General features: G+C 38.2%; 1 protein-coding gene across 4 annotated transcripts in view; it reads right to left on the reverse strand.

Annotated features, from left to right (window-relative positions):
* Positions 1 to 21,939, reverse strand: part of ATP2B1 (ATPase plasma membrane Ca2+ transporting 1) — a 131,415-nt gene that overhangs the window by 60,487 nt on the left and 48,989 nt on the right. For 2 of the 4 annotated variants that reach the window (XM_029204541.1, XM_029204540.1), the window contains exons 2-3: positions 13,530 to 13,954; positions 1,076 to 1,273 (exon numbers count right to left, since the gene is read on the reverse strand). In XM_029204541.1, coding sequence (XP_029060374.1) covers positions 1,076 to 1,273; positions 13,530 to 13,737 — 406 coding nt within the window. In that variant the 5' untranslated portion in view covers positions 13,738 to 13,954. The remainder of the gene's footprint in view (positions 1 to 1,075; positions 1,274 to 13,529; positions 13,955 to 21,939) is intronic. The other 2 variants (XM_029204543.1, XM_029204542.1) reach the window with 1 other exon arrangement.

Genomic DNA, 21,939 nt, shown 5'->3' on the forward strand with positions numbered 1-21,939 from the left:
TCTATAGCTTCTTAAATATAGTGACCAAAACCCAAGCTAGATCTCCAGGCAGTTATAGAATGTAATGTTGGAGATATCCATTTTAAATAATTTGTTTTAAGGGAAAAGAAGAAGAAATTTAAAAGAGAAATGAAGGAGTACTTCCCTGGTGGCACAGTGGTTAAGAATCTGCCTGCCAATGCAGGGGACATGGGTTCAATCCCTGGTCCAGGAAGATCCCATATGCCACGGAGCAACTAAGCTGGTGCGCCACAACTACTGAGCCTGAGCTCTAGAGCCCACATGCCACAACTACTGAAGTCTGCGCACTCTAGAGCCCATGCTCCACAACAAGAGAAGCCACCGCAATGAGAAGCCTGCACACCACAACAAAGAGTAGCCCCTGCTCGATGCAACTAGAGAAAGCCTGCACACAGCAACGAAGACCCAATGCAGCAAAAGAAAAAAAAATAAAAAAAAGAGAGAAATGAAGGACATAGAAAGATGAGAGAAAAACAAAATCATGTGCAGTTAAAGCAGAGTTACCATTCTATATTTTTCCACTGGTCAGAATACTTTGTAGCATAAACATTTCTAAGATGGCAAGGAAATTATCCAAATCATGTATATAACAAAATATACATAACATTTTAAGAACTTCAAAAGTAATGGATTAGGGAAAAGAATAAATTTTTGCTTTCATAATGATTTTCCAAAAGATTAAAAAAAAACCAAATTAAAAACTAATTACTTAACAAAAGTGTTCTAAAGAACTTAAAAATCATGATGACACATAACACATCACATATATGGCTTAGTGCTTTGCCAGACACAGCGTATGCATACTTGGGTAGGTTACTTAACCTCTGTGTCTCACTTGTAAAATGGAGGTGACACTGTCTATCTTATAAGGTTACTGGGAAAATTACCTGAGGTAATATATTTAAAGAACTATTAAAAGCACTATTAGAATGATATCCAGTACAAAGCAGTTAATAAAAGCTGGCCTGCTATTGTTATTATGTATTAAGTAAGCAAATGCACTGAACTTAGCATCACACACAAGAGTCTTCCCTCACCCGCCCAATTTACTTACGTGCATTATCCCCTTCTGGAGGTTGATAAAAAGAAAGGCCCAATGATACTATGGCTGCAATTTCTAATATAATTAAAGTGACATCTTGTAATGCTTCCCATACTAACTGAAGAAATGTTTTTGGCTTTTTAGGAGGTATAAAATTCTTTCCAAATACAGCTTCTCTTCTCTCTATATCTGCAGGGTTTCCACTTAAACCTAATAAAAAGAAATAAATTTAAGTGAACAGTTTTACTACTTACAAATGAAAATATTTTATTCAAAACACATACATTCTCTACACTTTAGATTCATTACATTTAGACACAATTCCTAAGACCCTATCAAAATGGTTTATTCTCATGAGTTAGACTAAGTGTACATAATTTAAATCACCAAAAAACATGTGCAATGCTTTAAGAGAACATTTTAAGTAGATGACGTAAGGTTGAACTAAGAATTTCCACTTTTCCAAACTGCTGGGTTTTGATCATGCTGTCTTACACCACCTTATAGACTGCTAGAGACCAGAAATGATATATGAGTTGGATGGTTTTATATTGGAATTAAACATTTCCCTGACCTTTACTTATGGTATTTTTCCTCCAAAAGTGGGGAAGTATATAAAGATATTTATTTGATTTACTTATTGCATCTTGGTTAACTTAATAAGTGAAAGTCTTTTATTTTCATTCTTATTTGCTGAAGAACAATGAAAAGTTCATCCACTATAAGCTCTAAAACTTCTATTCTAAAAGGTCTGTTATAGGGAATTCCCTGGCGGTCCAGTGGTTAGGACTTTCACTGCCAGGGCCCAGGTTCAATCTCTGGTTGGGGAACTAAGATCCTGTAAGGCGTGGCACGGTCCAAAAAAACAAAAACAAAAACAAACCAAAAAAAAAACAGGTCTATTATACTTCAATTGATAAAAGATTTGCAAGTCACAAAAAAACAGGAGACTTAGGATGACCTTTCCTTCAAGTTTACTTTTTAGGATTTATTTCCTGTTAAAAGAAACAGGTAGTGCTATTGACTGACCATCACTGTAAAGGAAAAGGTACCTTGTAGGACATACTATTTATTGCCTGGAGCATGGAATTAGAAAGCCGTGAAGCAAAAGGTTAAGAGAGAGCTGGATGATCATATTTGCCTTTCCTTCACCCTACCAAGTAAGTCCTTCTCTAATTTAATCCTGCTGATCCTGTCGAGCCTAGATATATCCCAACTAGCTAATGCAAAGTATGTACATATTTACATTATTGTGGGAGTATGAAAACACAGGCAGCAGTGACAAATGACATTTTCCCTTAGTTTAAGAACACTGAAGAAGGCACTTCCCTGGTGGCGCAGTGGTTAAGAATCCGCCTGCCAATGCAGGGGACACACGTTCAAGCCGTGGTCTGGGAAGATCCCACATGGCACGGAGCAACTAAGCCTGTGTGCCACAACTACTGAGCCTGCACTCTAGAGCCCACTAGCCACAACTACTGAGCCCGCATGCCACAACTACTGAAGCCTGCGTGCCTAGAGCCCTGCTCTGCAACAAGAGAAGCCATCGCAGTGAGAAGCCCGCGCACCACAACAAAGAGCAGCCCCCACTTGCCACAACTAGAGAAAAGCCCGTGTGGAGCAGCAAAGACCCAACGCAGCCAAAAATAAATAAATAAATATTTTTTAAAAAGGAAAAGAACACTGAAGAAGAGGACAGAGATACCAGGATGACATGACTTTTAATTTATCATTATAAATTTAAATTTATAATCAATTTAACCTCAACTCTTTATTTTCTGGCAAGAATTCATTCTAAGAGAACAGCACAGGAAAAAGACAGGAAAACAGCAGATCACTGTAAGGCTCTCGGCTTTAAGTGTTTTAGCTATTACTCTGGATGCAGAGGCGGGCAAAGAGTAGGAGAGAGAAAACAAAGGAAGTTCATTATTAGAACAAACAATGAGAGATGAATATACAGATCTTAAAGTAATTATTTACTTTGGTTTTTTATTTAGTAATTACTTATCTACTTGTTAAAGACACCAAAAAGCTTCCAGAGAATGTTTTCACAAGCAACTGTAGCACAGTCGGGTCCACACTAGGCAGTTCAAAAAGCATCTTAGATTTCTGATGACAAAAGTCATCAACTGAAAGCTTCCACAGAGCTCTAGGCTTTGAGTCAGAGTCAATGGATAGAAAGGCAGTGAAGGACTGCACTGACTGTGACTTGCAGGAAACACAATATGAGAGAGGAAACTTGCAAATTATAACTTAGAATCCACACACTGTTTCTTCAGGCAAGAGCAATGCCCTCATCAATCCTGGCTGCAAACAGTTAACAACAGTCTGTGGTTTAATTGGGGGATAAGGGAATCGATGTAGTGAGGTTTTCCACGAAACAGAATGTATTTGTTTTAAAGAACTATACTTTGAGATGTTCTGAAATTATGTGCTTACTGCTTTTCAAATAAAATACCCTTTCTTTTATGAAAGGATGATATTAGACAGTGGGTACGTTTGTTCTGTCTTATATTTTAATGCCCTTACAGCAAAAATAAAAGATTGTTATCCCTGTGTCAGTCTCCAATTCTTTCTAAGAAATATGTTTGAAGATACTGGTTCCATCAGTTTAACTCACCCTTAATAGAGTCTACCATTAACTACATATAACAAACACCTCAGTTTTAAATATCACCACTGCAACTATAAAAATAGCTGACTAAATCTTAACTTATACTGGTTATAACAGGGGCCAATATTTTGTTAATGCTGAAAAGAACAGCCATGAAGCTAAAGATCACTTAAAAATGTATCTTGGAGGGAATAAGGAAAGAAAAGCAGCTGATGCAAAGGTTATCGTTAATTCTTCCTATGCTACCACCACATATACAAGCACACACCTAGGTCACTGCACCACTGAAGCTGTCTGGTTTAGGAATTAGAAAACCTAGGCTCCAATTCACCTACTGAAATCTTGTGCAAGTCACTCTTTGGGGTTGGGGGGGCATTAATATTTATTGGTATAACTCAGATAGTTTGGGAGGACCAAAGGAGAAGGTACAAAGTTTATAAACCATAAACTACAGAGCAACAGTTAGTTAAGGTAAGTAGGAAGAAAGACAAGTTACAAACTAAACACTATAGGTTTTAACTCCATTTTAGGGACAGCTGATTTCCATTCATGTAAAACAATAAACTCACATAATCTAAATATAATGAAGCTCAGAGTTCTGCAGCAGTCTGTCCCCCCTCCCCCGACTCCTGATACTGAATATCTGCTACTTCCAGGTACTGTTCTACTTGCTAAAAAGCCAGTGTGAACAAAACAAGCCTTACATTCAGCAAGCTTATACTATACTGGAGGAAGACAAATAAAGAGACAATTAAAATAGTATGAAGAGAGGACTGGCATTTATTCTAGGTGCATTGGAAACCACTAGAAGGCTTTATAGCAGGGTAGTGATAACTAATTTCATTTAAATTGTTTGAAGGAGAAATTGAAGAGTTGGAGAGTGGAGGAAAAGACCAGCTGGGAGGCCGCTGCAGTACAAAGTAAGAGATGGTGGTAGTTTGCATCTGGGTTCAGAAATGGAGGCAGAGGACTTCCCTGGTGGCACAGTGGTTAAGAATCCGCCTGCCAATGCAGGGGACATGGCCTTGAGCCCTGGTCCAGGAAGATCCCAACGTGCCGAAGAGCAACCAAGCCCGTGCGCCACAGCTGCTGAGCCTGCGCTCTAGAGCCTGCGTGCCACAACTACTGAAGCCCATGAGCCTAGAGCCCGTGCTCCACAACAAGAGAAGCCACCGCAATGAGAAGCTTGCGCACCGCAACGAAGAGTAGCCCCCGGGGCTTCCCTGGTGGCGCAGTGGTTGAGAGTTCGCCTGCCGATGCAGGGGACACGGGTTCGTGTCCCGGTCCGGGAAGATCCCACATGCTGCGGAGCAGCTAGGCCCGTGAGCCATGGCTGCTAAGCCCGCACGTCCGGAGCCTGTGCTCCGCAACGGGAGAGGCCACAACAGTGAGAGGCCCGCGTACCGCAAAAAAAAAAGAGTAGCCCCCCACTTGCCGCAAATAGAGAAAGCCTGCGCACAGCAACAAAGACCCAAAGCAGCCAAATAAATTAATTAATTAATTTAAAAAAAGAGAAAGAAATGGAGGCAGAGTCACTGAATCTGCCACGTATTTTGTAAGGAGATCAGACAGAACTTGCTGAAGGACTGGATGTGGATAAAAGAAAAAAAGAAGGATAAGGAATGATACCTAGATTCTTTTTTGTCCATGCACTCAAGTGGATAGATGATAGAGACATTTACCAAGATAGGGCAGGCTTTGGGAACTGCAGACCTGGGTGGAAAAAGGGAGGCAGGAGTTAATGGTTTTGCTTTATCGATTTAAACATGAGATGCCCATTAAAAAGCGGAAATGTCTAGTAGACAGCCGGTTATCCATATTCAGAACTCAAGAGAGATCCGAGCCAGAGAGTCCTCAATATACAGATGATTCTGGAGCCATGGGCCTGATGAGAGCTTCTAGAAAGCTAAAGTAAGTTGACAAGAAGAAAGCAGGGCTGAGGCGAGAGCCTTGGAGCACTCCAACATTTGATTTGAAGATCAGCTAGGGTTCTTAAAACACCAAAGGAAACTGAGAAGAAAAGGGGATACACATACGCACTTACAAACAGATTCATGCAGTACTACAGAAAGGGAGTTTTAAAACAGATGATGTGGCTGATTCTATCAAATGGTGTTTCAAAAGTGGAGCAAAACGAAGACAGAATGGATAACTGGCTTTCACTAGATGGAGGCCGATGGCCTTGATAAGGAATCTTCCAGTGGAGGTATGGAAGAAAGCCTGATTAGAAAGAATCAGATAGATAATGGGAATTAGTTAAGTGGAAACAGTGAGTACAGAAACTTCTTCTAGGAGTGTGATGCAATGGACAGAAACAAAGCAGTAAAAGTAAAATAAAGCAATAAAGGTGAATTAAAACGGGTGAATAAAACCCGTTTTGCTTTTTAAAGATGAGTGACAGATATAAAGGCAAGTTATTTAGCAATGGAAATGACCAACTAGAGAAGACCACACTGGTGATACAGGAGAGACAGGCTGGTTAATCTAGTGCAAAGCCTTTGAAGAAGCCAGAGTAAATGGAATCCAGGGTGTGGGTGTTAGCCTATTATAGGTGTAGGAAGAGGCTCGACTGTGAGGGGGGAGAAAGCAAAGTTTGGGGGGAAGAGAAAGGCAAGCAGTTGGAACTGGTAATGAGACTACATGGTGCTAGTTTTAAAAAGAGAGGAGGTATGATATCAAATCATTTAGAATAACTTATGAATAAATATACTGAGAATCTTCTGCCTAGTCCTGTTGGCTCCACTGATTGTAGTGTAGCAGCAATAAGGCCAAGGGCATTGATCTCATTATGGCCCAGTTAGCTTGACAAAGAGAAAAAAACAAAACCAGCTCAGAATATATGCTTTTGGGGTCTGGATCTACCATTCTATGAATAGATAATGGCTCAAGAATACTGTCTTTATATGTGAAAGGGACAGATTATGGAATAAAATGCAAATTCTATCAATAGCTTGATGTTTTACCAAAAAAAAAAAAATGTAGCATTCTAACTGCTGGGGCTAATAAAAACATGTCTCAATTTTAGAAAATGAAGAGGGGAGAGTAATGGAATATAGAAAGCAGGTGGGTTTAACTGAAAATCATGGCTATTACATAGCACATCCTAATCTTATCAAATTCTGCACTTGAAATTATGTCAGTATTTGTGTGTGTGTGTGTGTGTGTGCGTGTGTGCAGTAGTGGTAGTGGTGGCAGCAGCCAGCCTGCATTCTTTAAGTGAGGGCCACAGGAAAACACACAGATCAAGAAAAAACGTGAAAATTTGTGTTCATTCTTCTTGAAAACCAGACTAATACCCTCATCATATTTTCAATTTCAAAAGAAAAGGAGACTGCCCTCAAATTTAAGTGAATCACTGTCTAAATTCAAACTTAGGCTTAGTTCCTGAATGCCAACCATGGGCCAGATACTGTAGTGGGCATAAACATACAAAGGGAAATGAGTCGGACAGGATGCCTTGCTCCGGCACTTGCCTTCAAGGAACTCACAGTTTGGTGGGGCAGACTTGACAAGTAATCAGTTAATCACAAGCCCGTGTGTTACACATTATGGCGGTGGTGAGGCTGTTAATGGAAGCCAGCAAAGGGAACTGGAATCCAAATTTACGGGGTTGGGGTGGACAAGGGAGTTCTAAGATACCAAACTTGAGATCTCAGGAACGATTAAGAGAGATAGTCACAGGAAGGGTGAGGTAGAGTGTTTTAGGTGATCAGCAGGTAACAGGACCAGAGACAAGAGTGAGCTTGGCACAACAGTGTTTAAGAAAACGGAACATTTTGCTATGCCTCAAATACTGAGGAGGAGAGTTGGAAAAAAGAGATGAGATGAGATGAGATGAGATGACGTAAACAGGAGCCAGACCCCAAAGAAATTTGTTAACCTAAGTGAGAAGTCTGAACTTCCTTCTAAGGGCAGTGAAAAACCACTGCCAGCTTTCAGCAGGAAAGTGACAGGCAGCGTGAAGGGAGACAGGAAAAGGCACCAGTTAGTATGCTGTTACCTGAATTATGCAAGAGAAAGGCAGCAGCCTCAAGCAGGGTGGTGGGGAGGTAGAGAAGCAGACACCCTTCAGTTAAGAGACAGGAGTTAGAATTTCCATATCTTGTCGACCCAGTGAGTGAGAACAGGTGAAAGACCCTATCAAAGTCAAGTCTATCTAGCAAGGTGGATGACAGTTTCACTGCAAAGTGGGAAAGAAGAAATATGCTTTCAGAAGGGAAAGTTTGGAGAGGCTGAGAAAATGAAGATGTCTAAAAGCAACTGAGCTTTCAAAAGGCCCAAAGCCTGGGAGAAAAGCCTGGACTGGAGCCACAGATGTCGGAGTCAGATGTGAAGTCTTAGAAGTGGAGAGCATCACCCAGGGAGAATGCAGAGTGCACCGTGAACAGAAACACAAGGCCTGCCAACACTGAAAGGAAAGCTCAGGAGGCGGATGAAACGGGCCAGATAGGAAGAAAGCAAACCTTGAGAGTATAGTGTTATGAAAGCAGAAGAGAATGCTTTGGGAAGGAAATATGTCTATTGTACTCAGAAAACTGAACTTGAAAAAACTAACAAAGCGATGTTACTTCAGGCTCTATCAAGTACAACTTTAAAAAATAATATATATGCTACAAGGTTTGAGAAGAAGTAGTGTTACAATTATCTTCAAAAAATTCATAAGCAATGAAAACTGGTAATCTGAGCAGGATTTAAATTAAATGTATAATTCTCTATTTTTAAAAAAATTTTATTGGGGTATATAATTCTCTATTATAGCAGGAATAAATTTCTAGGACAAGGTCACACAGGATCATCAATAGAAAACCCTCATTCATAACTGTATACAAGTATTAAAACATACGTGGCTGGCACACCATGGCCATGCAAATCCTTGTCGAATGCCTAAAACCAACCTGTATGACCAAACACATACATCAGGGAATCACAGTGTTCTTGTAGTAGCCTGTAAGTCAGTAATGATTTATCCTGGGCAAAAGGCTGATTTCTTTCGAGAGTTAAAATATATTTCCATGTGTGAATGTCAATTTTATTGTATTACATCATGAAGACATGGTCAAAGCACACCGTTACCAACAACCCTACTACTAGCAAGTGCAAATATAAACTGCCATCTGAAACATTATGGAAACATTAGTCAGCCAGGGACAATTGCTGTTGACTCTACCCTGCTTCCTACCACACACTACTTTTGCTTCTCTCTACCACTGTTTCCTTACTTCCTTTGTTTTTTTGTTCTCGTCTACCTAATTTTAGCAACTACCACTTAAAAAGCTTCGTGTCTCATTTGCTTTCCTGCCCTTTACAAATCCATAAAGTCATGCCTCCTACAGAGTACCATTCAGTATCTATCTTTAATTTTTATGAATTCATTTTTATCCTTTGCTTGATCAGTACTATGAATAATAAATGATACCAAGGGCTGAGATTTGCATTCTGTAAATCTTATTAGAGAGTCTATTCTACCATCCAATATAAAATATAATATAGGTAACATAGGAACACATTAAAATGGGAAAGATACCAAAAGCTAGGGTAACAATAAAAAGATCAAGAAATATGGTTTAGAACAGGAATAAGAAGGTTAATGTAGGGAAACAATAATGATACAGAAGAACAAAACTGTAATGGCAGTTTTACCCAGTTAGGATATTAGAAGATTATTTTGCCATGAAAGTACATTCTTGGATACTGAGGACTATAAGATAGGTGCTTGCTAACACATAAAACCAAAAATATGAAGCAATATATCTCATTCCAGTTAACCTTGACATTTACAGTTCTAATTCTTTTAAGAGTAAAGATAATTAATCAGAACCACTAGGAAGTTTTTAATATGAAAATTACATCTGGCTCAAAACACTTCCTATTGATCAGTACACGTACAGTATGCTTAAAATCAAGTTAAAGCACTGCTCTGCTAGAAAACAAGCAATAAATTAGCAGGCCAAATGAGGAAGCACACAAACACAACTTCCTGAGGAGAGCATATTTTAAAGACCAACTAACGAACAGAACCTTAAATCCCCATTTTTTTTTTCATCATGTAATTCCTGCCATCAAAAAAATACTATTGTTGGGCTCCCCTGGTGGTGCAGTGGTTGAGAGTCCGCCTGCCAATGCAGGGGACACGGGTTCGTGCCCCGGTCCGGGAGGATCCCACATGCCGCGGAGCGGCTGGGCCCGTGAGCCATGGCTGCTGAGCCTGCGCGTCTGGAGCCTGTGCTCCGCAACGGGAGAGGCCACAAGAGTGAGAGGCCCGCATACCGCAAAAAAAAAAAAATACTATTGTGACGAGAGAATACAGGTACTTCTTTCTCAAGCTCTCAACTCTTTTGCAAGCTGAATGAGATGAACTTTTATAACACGAAGTACACTACAGTAGTTAAAAGCATGTCCTCTGTCTAGGTTTGAATCCCTCCTCTGGACTTATGAGCTGTGAGACTTCAGCTAAGTTGCTTGACCTTTTTGTGCTGTGGGTTCTTTGGCTATAAAACAGGATAAGGTTGTTGTGAGGATAAAGTAAGTTGATATAAATTTATAAGTACTAACTACCAACTTGGCACAAAAAGCGTTATCTAAGCGTTACTTATTATTGTTGTTCTTAAGAAACATCTTTTAATTGTTCCTCCAGACTTTAGAGCAATCTAATATCTACATCCCAAATATTTCTGATTTTCCTTCTCCACTCATTTTTCTCTTAGGCATATATCACGAACACACTACACATCTCATTTGTCTTGTGAACTTGTCTTCCCCATGTAAAAATAAGGCAGGCAGTTATGTTTTATTCACGGATGTATGCCCAGAGCCTACGTAAGTGCCAACAAGATAGGAGATACCCAATAAACACAATATCTCAGCAATTCTAAAACACACACATTCTTACATTTTATTAACAAACATCTCTGAAATTGGGATGTATTTTAATTATACAATTACGATTATCTTACAGTTAAAACTGCCAACACATTCTTTTTTTAGGGGGTATATAAAACATATGACTATCATTAACATAGATCTGACGAAAGACTGTGTGTCAATGAATGAATGAATGAAAGAACCAAAGTGACAGATAAACTTCAGTTTTACTTAACCAAAATTCCTGTACTTTAAAGAATCATTGTTATCTCACTTTCCCTGACTATAAACAGATTATACTTTAAAAAAAGGCTACTTATTGTCTAGATCATTTTACTTGGGCATAAAAACTCCGAGCTGATTATTCCCAGGGATGAGTCATTTGTTACCATTTGCCTAGTTGATCAGTGACAAAATATTCATTAGCTTCTGAGTGAATTACTTCTAAATTAAACTAGAACTATTCCTTTGGAAATAACATTTCTGTGAAAGCTGCTGTTGTTTTTATTTATTCTTATGACGACTGTAAACACAAATATAATGCTTACAATGGCTTTTTCACATCCTTTAAAAGAATATTTCAAAATGACAAACTATATATATATACACAGTGAAGACAAAAGTTTGTACAAATTTTGACAAAAAATAAATTCACAATACTAGGAAGAAGATGAGCAAGAATTTTCTAAGAATAAAAGACGGGGAAAATGGCATACACTTGTTTAATAGCACAAAGCAGCAACAATACACACAAAGTTTTGAGTGTTAAGTGAATATTTCTAGAGATTATCCACAACTTCCACCATGTCGTAAAAGAGGTACATAACCATCCCCTCCCTAAATTTTAAAAACTACTGTACTAGGTACAAAGTTTCCGTTAATTTAATAAACTTCACTAATTAAACCAAAATCAATATAAGGAGAATTGCCCAAAATAACAACACAAAAGAAACTGCAGTGCAAACTAAAGAGAAATAATGTCCATTAAAAATGAACAAATAATGTCCATTAAAAATGAAATGGAAGGGTTTTTAGTTAATCAGAAGTTTTGTCTTCTCATAACTAACAGCAGGGAAACACAAAGACATGGTTGAGGGAAGTGCAAATATGTGCAGATTTCAAAGTGAAGTTCAATATCGGGTTTTTTTTTAATTAATTAATTATTTACTTATTTTTGCTGTGCTGGGTCTTTGTTGCTGCGCACAGGCTTTCTCTAGTTGTGGTGAGCGGGGGCTACTCTTTGTTGCGGCGTGTGGACTTCTCATTGCAGTGGCTTCTCTTATTGTGGAGCACGGGCTCTACGCACGCGGGCTCAGTAGTTGTGGCACACGGGCTTGGTTGCTCCCTGGCATGTGGGATCTTCCCGGACCAGGGTTCAAACCCGTGTCCCCTGCATGGGCAGGTGGGTTCTTAACCACTGCACCGCCAGGGAAGCCCCAATATCGTTTTTATGAACAAACGATGTTGTTATAAATATTGAGGGTTTTTAATGTTAACATATCCTATCAATTTGGTGATCATGAAACATCCAAAATTAGGTTTTAGATTAAATGTAGTATGTACATATGGTTGAATTAATGAATCTACCAATTGAGAATAGCAACTTAATGTACAAATCTCTAAAGTTATATGAAGTTAGCTAACATTTTAAAGTAGATTTGCATACTGAACAAACTCCAAAGTTTGTCAAATTACATCTATTAAAAGTTCCATGGGTCTGTTCCTGATTCACTGAATTTAAGCAGCAGGGGTCCAGCTCTTAAAATGGTGCAGCATATTTAATGTATAACTGAGAAGTCCATGTTTCTAGTGGTTCTGACTTGAGGAAAAGATCCAGACAATCTGGAAGACTTTACAGAAAAAAGAATATACTCCAACTGATCTGAGCAAGCCCTTTTAGGATATATGTGAATACTGACATTAGCTTCCTCAAGACCATGCTACCTCAGAAAAATTAAAGTAACTACCTACCATTAAAACAATGAGCAATTCACATAGAATTACATAAAGGTTTTAAAGAATCTTTTAGTGTGATTTAAAATTCTTTAACAACTTTGGAAATAACTTTTTGCTATTACCTTAAAATTTATCACAAGTAGTGGCATGGCATAAGATGTTTCAGGAAAAATGTTAAGAAAAACACTGAAGCACAATTTTTCTAGAATTGGCTTTGGAATATATACTAATATCTTTTAAACTTTAGCATTAATAATTTCCCTTCTTTACTAAAATAAATTGTAATCACCAAACATTCATCCTCATGTATCCTTCCCCCTTCCTTTGCAATTTGGAAATCCCTTTTGGAAACTTCCTAACCTTACTTTTATATTCAACATGATCAATGTATAAAATAAAAGATTATCCCTTCAAACTATTTCAAAGACCATAACGCAATGAAGTTATAATGAACGCTTCTGTTTTTCAAAAAAAAATTTACTACAGATCAAGAATTATGAAACCAAAGATTTCTTTGAACAGGGAAACTGAATATAATTCGAAGACTGAAAACTTTTTAATCAAAGGAAATGTCTGCTAAATTAAAAATTGCCATCTAATCTACTCCATTTGCTCTGGCACCTTCTGAACTAACTGTTAAAGTTTAGGTTAAGAAAAAAAAACAAACTTGGTCAGCTACTGGCAGTGAAAGGTATTTTAAGCCACTTGGCAAAATGAAGGATAGTGAGCAGGGTTTAGTTCCACTGAATCCCCTGGGAACTACCAAGCCAGATTCCAGCTCAAGTGGAAAGACAATCATGCTATCGCAAACAAGCAGCAATATGTGCGACAGTACAAAATACTTCCTCCCACCAACTTAAAATATATAAATTAATTTGCAACACTGTTTTTGATCTAAAGTTACTTTACACCAATCTTTAATGCCACGAAAAATATGGCATAATCAAACAACAGCCAAGACAATCTAAGCATGCTTATTTATGAGCCAATTACAGAACTTGCCAAAGTACTAAAAATGAATGTAATGAAACTCACCTTCATTGGGAGATGTTTTTAACCTGGCGCAAATTCCATAGACATCTCCATAGCTTTCCTGTATTTTTCGTAATGCATCTGTAGACCTGAGCTCCATGAGAGCCCGCAGCTCTGCGAGTGTAATTCCAAAGTCTCCATCATGATTAGCTTCCTTCAAAGAGTTTTTTACGCCACCATATGCAACCGAGTTGTTTGCCATGTCGCCCATTACAAGTATAATTTAACAGGAGGAAAATGTTTCCCAAAAGACTCTAATTTTCACTTGATATATATCCAAGATGAAAATCTTTTAAATATGAAAATCTTTCTTAAACCAAACACTCATTGTATGACTTTGTAAAGGAGCATCAGCAGCATTTCCCAGAGAAGTATCTTGACCTTTGGCCCATGACTAGTTCTTCCTATCAGTCATGAGACGTACACATCTGTAAGAAGAAAACATTTAAAATTAGTAAAATCCATATGAGAATATTATGCATATAAGCATACTTTCTAAGTGTCGTCAGGTAGCTAATCAAAGTATATCATTTAATTGCAAAAATATTTTTTACTGTAGTTTCATGCCCTTAAAATACTTCGCATGATAAAAGGTCAGAGTATAACTTCTAAATAAAATTGTATATCAAGAGACATTAGCATTCACCATTATTAAATGAAACTATTTCACATGACTGTTAGGGATTATTTATAGTTATCATTAAGCACTACGTTAGTTGCTTTAAATTCATTCTCTCATTTAATCATCACAATTTAATCCCATGAGGTGTTATTGCTCCTTACTCTACGGAGAATAAGCCTCAGAGAAATTCAGGGCTTTCTACACAGCCCACAGATGCCTGATATGAATGAGCTGGGATGCCTCTAAGCCCATGTTACTTCAAATACACTACCCTGTCTCTCCAAACCTTTCATATGGGAGAGTCCCCGAAAGGGCAAAAAGCACAATGAACTTCTCATATGTTTTCCTGCAACTCTCCTTGGCCACTCTGTGATGCCTAAAACTATCGTTCACATGTTTCACATTTTTCAACTGATTTCTGTCACATGTCACCGCCTCAGGTCTTCGTTGACTCTCTAGCTAAAGAAATTCTCTACCCCTTAGTCACTCTTTACTGTTACTCTATTTTATTTTCTTTGCTGGCCCTCAGTATTATCTGAAATTATCTTGTTCATTTATTTACTTATTTGTTGTCTCCCTCCACCTACAATACTAGTTCTGCATACAGGGCACGGGTTGGTCCATTTCTATATCCTGAGAACCCAGAACTGTGCCAGACATTCAATAAGCATTTCAAGAATGAATGAATGCATTATTTTAATTTTCTTCACAATTCTTGGTTGAATCTGCAAACGTGGAGCCCACAGATAGAGGGCCAACAGTAAGGGACGTGAGCATCTGCAGATTTTGGTATCCTGTAGGGGCTTGCGGTGGGGGGTGGGGTTGTTCTAGAACCAATCTCCTGCCAATACCAAGGGACAAATGTACTTTCAAGTTCTCCTCTTACTCTAAGCCATCTAAAAATGAGCTCTCAACTCTTCCTACTCAATATATGTCCTTTAAAGTATGACCTCAAAGTTAACATGCCCAACAATGGATTCATCTTACTCCCTAATTAGAAAGTTCCCTTCCCAACTACCATTATCTTAATCATCTGGGCTTGAGATCTTAAATCATCTTTGATTCTGTCCACCCCAGCTTTCAGTGAACTGAGTTCAATGAACTCTTCCTTTGAAAAGCCTCTTCTACAGATCCCCTTTTCTTCCGGATCTTCGAGTCCCCCTACACAAATTATAATCACTACCCCCTAGAGCTTCTCTCTCATTCTCTTATCTCCTACAACAATCCCTTCTACATTTTGCTGCTACAGTTAGTCTTTTAAACAGTTATCATGCCCCTATATCTAAACCTATAGGATGAAAACACAGTCTTATTGTTCATATCTGTTTGGCATTCAAGCCTAAGCTCTATTTTACCTATTCAACCTCTCTCCCTCCCCAAAGTATCCCATATTTAATAAATGCTTAATGATGAGGAACTAGAAAAGATTACTTGCAAGTACAATTAATATCCAGCTATGAAACTGTTATGGGGATGTTTGCAAATCATGGTATGTGGTAAAATATCCATCAAAATTGCCTAGAGGACTTGTTAAAATACAGATCGCTGGGCCCCACTTCCAGGGTTTCAGTAGGATAAGGGTGGGCTCCAGAATTTGCTTTCCTAACAAATTCTCAGGTGATACTGATGTTATTAGTTCAGAGAGTACAATGTGAGAACCACTGGACAGGAGAACGGGCTAAAAACTGAATTTATACCAGCTGGTTGAGGATGGCTAGTGGAGGGAAAGTTTGCTTGCCTTGGCTTAAATTTACAAGCATGTGATAGTTATGAACTCTGTAAGACATTTTCTTTCACTGCCTGCTTCCTCCCACTTCACAAATCCTTCTGCTTGCCCAATTAATACTAATTTTACTCATCTCCTAGGCAAAGTGGGTTCCTACTCACACATCAATTATTATAATAACCTAACTTCAGAAACTGAAGAGGGTGGTTATTTGATGCTCTCTGAGTTTTCATACCCCAAATTTCTTGGTATCTGTACTTCACACCAACCCTAAAATAAATTATTATTATTTACTGAAGAGATAAAATAATTAAGATTCATTAGTCTATGTGTTGGAGGCATGTATGTCATCATTCCTCTGGTTTCCACAGAGAGGAATTTTCCTCAACAATTTCTGACCTCCTACCCCACCCATTACCACTGAGGTGAAATGAGTTGCTTGACAGGTTTTTGGAGAACAACTAGACATACATAGCTTCCTCACCTCCCTGTGTTCTTCGTGAGCCCGATGTCTGCAGGACTCATCTATTCTGGTCTGAGTTATTAGTGGCAGACCCCCAGGTAAAAAAGCCTATTGTTCAAAGTGCCGGGGGGTGGGGCGCGGATAAATAACTGTTTAGTTCTGCATTCAATATTAGAACTTCTTTGTTGTCACACAAAAACTTTCATTTCAGCTTTTGTCGGTAATAAAACTAACGTTTTTATTCCTATGTGCCAATATTTGTCTTTTCTCTTCACAGAATTCAAGCAGGAGAGAAGCATGTTATTTATTGGATGACCTGAAATTTCTCAACAATAAGGATACATAACAGAGCTAGGATCTGAAATCTCTGTTTGCAACTCAAAAGCCATGCTTCGGGGCTTCCCTGGTGGTGCAGTGGTTGAGAGTCCGCCTGCCGATGCAGGGGACACGGGTTCGTGCCCCGGTCTGGGAAGATCCCGCATGCCGCGGAGCAGCTGTACCGGAAAAAAAAAAAAAAAGAAAAAAAGAAAATCCATGCTTCTTCTACTATACTGTCTCTACTTTAAGTCTTCATGTTTATTAGGTTGAAATGGAAATTTTTGTAGGTTAAAAAACAAACAACACCAAATGTACCAATTTATATAATAAAAACAGAATTCAACAGACATTATAGTGGATATTTGTTGTCTGCCACATCAGCTCATCCTTCTCCCCCATTTCTCAGCAATGGCCTCACTTTTTGTTTGGGGATCTGCCCTTCCCCAACTCTCAATGTGGTTCATCCCCATATCCAGACATTCCCCTGACCATAAGGATGACGGGTTCAGTAATGTGCATGTGACTCAACAAAGACCAATACATAGGTGACAACAAGGCATCTGCTGTGACTCTGGAACAGAGACTTGTTTCTTGTTACCGAACTTAAATCTGAAATGTGGAAAGCCTCTGAGAAAGGATCTAAAAGGGAGGGAGGGAGGACGTATGTCTGTCAGTGCTAGATCATTTGAGCCCCTTGGTCGATCAATGCCTAAAGTCTGTCCTATCCGTGATCTTTTCATTAATTTTTCAATAAATTCCTTTTGGGGATTTTCTATGACTTTGCAACCTATAAGGCTTTGATAAGTACATGATTACCAACCATGTTCAGTCCCCCCACTGTTTAAAGAAAGAGAGGTCCAGGGAAAACCACCAAATGCAAACGAGCCGCTTTCCAAAAGTGGACTACTTGAATTACTGATTACCTACAAATGATAAATCGGGCTGTTGTCTATTTCTAGATCATCTATAGCCTCTCCTCCTATTTTCCTCTTTGCCAACTCTTCACTCTTTTACTCACCTAACTAGTGAATTGACAAAAATGCCAAAGACAACAAACAAAAAAGTTTTGCTTTTCATTTGTTAGCTACAACATGACAATCAAAAGACATGCTATTTGGGATTGAGGTACAACACAGTAGAACATCTACTTTGCTTCTCATCGTTCACTAAAAGATTCTGACCTTCCATCTGAAAAGTTAAAGAAGAAATGTTAAGTGGAAGCGCAGGCTCCACAAGAGGGGGATTTTAAGGAAAACACATACCTAATCTACATAGGCCTACATAATTTATCCCAGAATCCCGAGATGACGTCTCTGACCCAACCACTACTGATAATCTTTGAGGGAATACATAAAAAGACAGAGGTGGTTTAAGACTAGAGTGGGGCAAAAACAGTTACAGTCTTCAAAAAGAAGAATAAGATGGATTCCAACCAACACATAAGCTTTACTGTGAATGGGCAGGCCCCCAAAAGAAAACAAAAGGATGACTATGAGGTCTTAGTACTGAGTGAAGCTCATAAAGAGACAGTTTTGTTAATATTACAATTCAATCCCTTCTTTCACAAGGTCACTTGACTTATAGATTGTGGAATGGTTGTATAGATATTATTTATACTCAACAATGATAACAACAACAAAAATATCACACATTAGAAAAACTACAAGAAATATAGTGGCAGAATTAAGTAAATTTGGAGATGAAATATGGAGTTGGATGAAATACGGAGCTCTAAAAACGAGTATTAGGGACTTCCCTGGTGGCGCAGTAGTTAAGAATCCACCTACCAATGCAGGGGACATGGGTTCAAGCCTTGGTCCAGGAAGATCTCACATGTCACAGAGCAACTAAGCCCGTGCTCCACAACTACTGAGCCTGCGCTCTACAGCCCACAAGCCACAACTACTGAGACCGCGTGCCTCAACTACTGAAGCCTGTGCACCTAGAGCCCATGCTCTGCAACAAGAGAAGCCACCACAATGAGAAGCCCGTGCTCTGCAACAAGAGAAGCCACCACAATGAGAAGCCCGTGCACCGCAATGAAGAGAAGCCCCCACTCGCCGCAACTAGAGAAAGCCCGCGCGTAGCAATGAAGACCCGATGCAGCCAACAATAAATAAATAAATTTTAAAAATAAAAATTAAAATGATTATTAATATTACATAGTAACACAAGATTCCTGCAGGCAAGAAAATATATGCTATTATAACTAAGTGTATTAGAATAAGAGGAACACCTGAAAGGTGTTTTTAAATGCATTACTGGGTTCCTAATTCCTGACTCTTCTAAACTTTTTAGTGATGTGAAAATATAGAAGTTATGTTTCTCCAATCTGTAGATGACTTGAAGCTAGGTAAGTCAGCAAGTACGTTAGATGAAAGAATCGGAATCGGAGACAGGTGGGAATGGAAAGCTAACTTTAATTGGTACAAAAGTATGGTCTCCTACATTTAATTCCAAAAACATAACTGCACAAACACGACATACAAGAAATACAACAGTATATATTCAAAGATTCAGTTTACTCAAAGCTCTGAATGCCTTAGCTTGATGTTAATTAATGTAAGTGCTTTCCCCTCCCACTCCCAAGCTGTCTTAGGCAGCAATGACAGGAGTGTAACAACTAACAAAGGGAGTTTAATAGACCGATTCTACTTTGCCTTGCACAAACACATCTAAATGTTACAGGATCATCTGTAAAACACAGACATAATAACAAATAACACACCTCCCTAAATGTGTGAATATATGTAAAACAGTGTGAAATTAGCCTGACACACAGTAAATCATAAATACATGTTAGCTATTTTTACTATATTTCTAAACCTAGAGGAAAAGAGAATCCTGATAACAGTCTAATAAAGTGAAGCTCTGCTATACAGATAAAGCATTGATGACTGAATACATCAAAAAGACTGGTGAACAAAAGAGAGGCACCAACTTTTATTTGTATTATAGACAACAGGCCTACCAGATTTCACATTCCTCAGGTCTGAATTACCATGAGAAACATAGTATATAAAAAATAATAAACAGAATGTTGAAGATGTCAGAAAATCAGTCCACTGAAGTAGTGGAAGAAATTCAGTCTAGGGGATCAATATTTCATGATAGCTATTTTCAAACACTTGAAATTTAAAAAAAAATTTCATTGAAGTATTGTTGACTTACAGTGTTGTATTAATTTCTGCTGTATAGCAAAATGATTCAGTTATACATATATTCTTTTTCATATTCGTTTCCATTATGGTTTATCACAGGATATTGAATATAGTTCCCTGTCCTATACAGTAGGACCTTGTTGTTTTCTTGTACTATACACAATAGTTTGCATCTGCTAATCCCAAACTTCCCATCCTTCCCTCCCCCACCCCCCTCCCCCTTGGCAACCACAAGCCTGTTTGCTATGTCTGTGAGTCTGTCTGTTTCATAGATATGTTCATTTGTGTTGTATTTTAGATTCCACATATAAGTGATAGCATAAAACATTTGAAATTTTAGTGTAGAATAGTGACTAGATATATTCTGTGGAGTAGTGGAGGGCACAACTAGAATGAAATGAAAGAAAGTTACGGAGAGGTAGATTTTTGGCTGAGGCAGAACTTAGTAACAAGTTATCTCAAACTGGAATGGATCTAATAAACAGTTAATTTTATGTCAACTTGACTAGATCACAAGATGCTCAGATATTTGGCTAAACATTATTTCTGGGTGTGCTTACAGCGGTGTTTCTGGATGAGATTAGCATTTGAATGGGCAGACTAAGTAAAGCAGATTGCCCTTCACAATGTGGGTGGGCATCATCAAATCCAATGAGGGCCCAAATAAAACATAGTGAAGAAATGGTAAGTCGTACCCACCGGTCCCTGCCTAACTGTCCAGTCTTCCCCTGCCCTCAGACTGGGAATTACCCACTGACTTCCCTGGTTCTCAGGACTTCAGACTGATCTAAAACACCAGCTTTCCTGGGTCTTTAGTTTGTAGATGGCAGACAGTGGGACTTCTCAGTCTCTGTAACTGCCTGAGCAAATTCCTCATAATAAATCACTATATGGATAGATTTCTTATTGGTTCTTTTTCTCTGGAGAACCCTGACCAATAAAGGGTCCCTCGGTCATTTAGACTCCCTACGCTTGGAGGTGATAGAGCTATACTAAAAGAATGTATGGAAGAGAGTTCAATACTTGAAGACAGCCCATGCCCTTTTGGTGATGACTCTAGTCTTTAAAAATCCATTCCTGATTCAAAAGGTAACACCGTAAGTCCTGATGCAATAAGCATGCTTTATACATGTACACAACTTCCTGTCCAGCACTCCATTCCCCATTGATCTTAAACTGTTCAGCTTTTAAAAAATCAAGATTCCTTTTAGGGAAGATTACTTCAAAGAGAACATACCCCAGACAAGAAAACTTATTCTTTTTTTCTTTTAATATAGTGTATGAAACATACCATCTAATTTGAAGATCTGCTAATTGTGTTCATAAGCTTAGGAATTTGATTAATTTCAACCCTGAATTTACACAAACTGGTTATAAATCAAAAGTAATTTATCTGTTAGAAACCAATCCTTTCATTTAAACTTTCATTAATCTCTTAAAGTGTCCTTTGAGTCAACTAAAGATTCCTAAGTAATCTTGACTTTTTTCAAATCACTCCCAATTTGGGATGAAATCTCAAAAACAGCAGAAAAAGTTATAGTCCTAAACCTTACTCTTTAATTTTCTAATGTTTAGAGATTCAGTAACTACTTCAGTACATTAAGTTACTTCTGATTTCATACATTCTTTCCCAAGAAAATGCAAACAGTTCTCTTAAGGTAAAATAAAATATCTTCAAATTTTCATTCATATATTGAAATAATTTAAGTGTTAAGTCAAATTTCTATTTACTAGGCCTATTACATGTCTCAGTAAATGTTTAAAAGTAAAAAAATAGTATTTACAAAGGTTCTTAGTCCATGACTGGTTCTATGGGAACACAAATTATGGATCTGGGGTTTGGGGGGAAAATCCTCTAAAGATAAAGACAGCTTATTTTCATTCACTTAGAAAAATTGTAAAAGTTTCTAAATCAAAGTAAAATACCAACAATATACAAATTTTAAAAAGCCAGCATTCTGCTGAAAAATGATTACAAAGGAAAAAATCATAGACTTTAACAGCTGAAAGGGATGTTGAAGATCAAATCCAATTGTTCATTTTACACCAATTGAAACCAAACACTCATCATCATCTACTTCCAAAAAGAATAAAAGAGAGCAAGCACTAAATGCTCACAAAAA

This window comes from Monodon monoceros, unplaced genomic scaffold, assembly GCF_005190385.1.
Source record: "Monodon monoceros isolate NGI ecotype Baffin Bay Population unplaced genomic scaffold, NGI_Narwhal_1 Super_Scaffold_6, whole genome shotgun sequence".
Lineage (NCBI taxonomy): Eukaryota > Metazoa > Chordata > Mammalia > Artiodactyla > Monodontidae > Monodon > Monodon monoceros.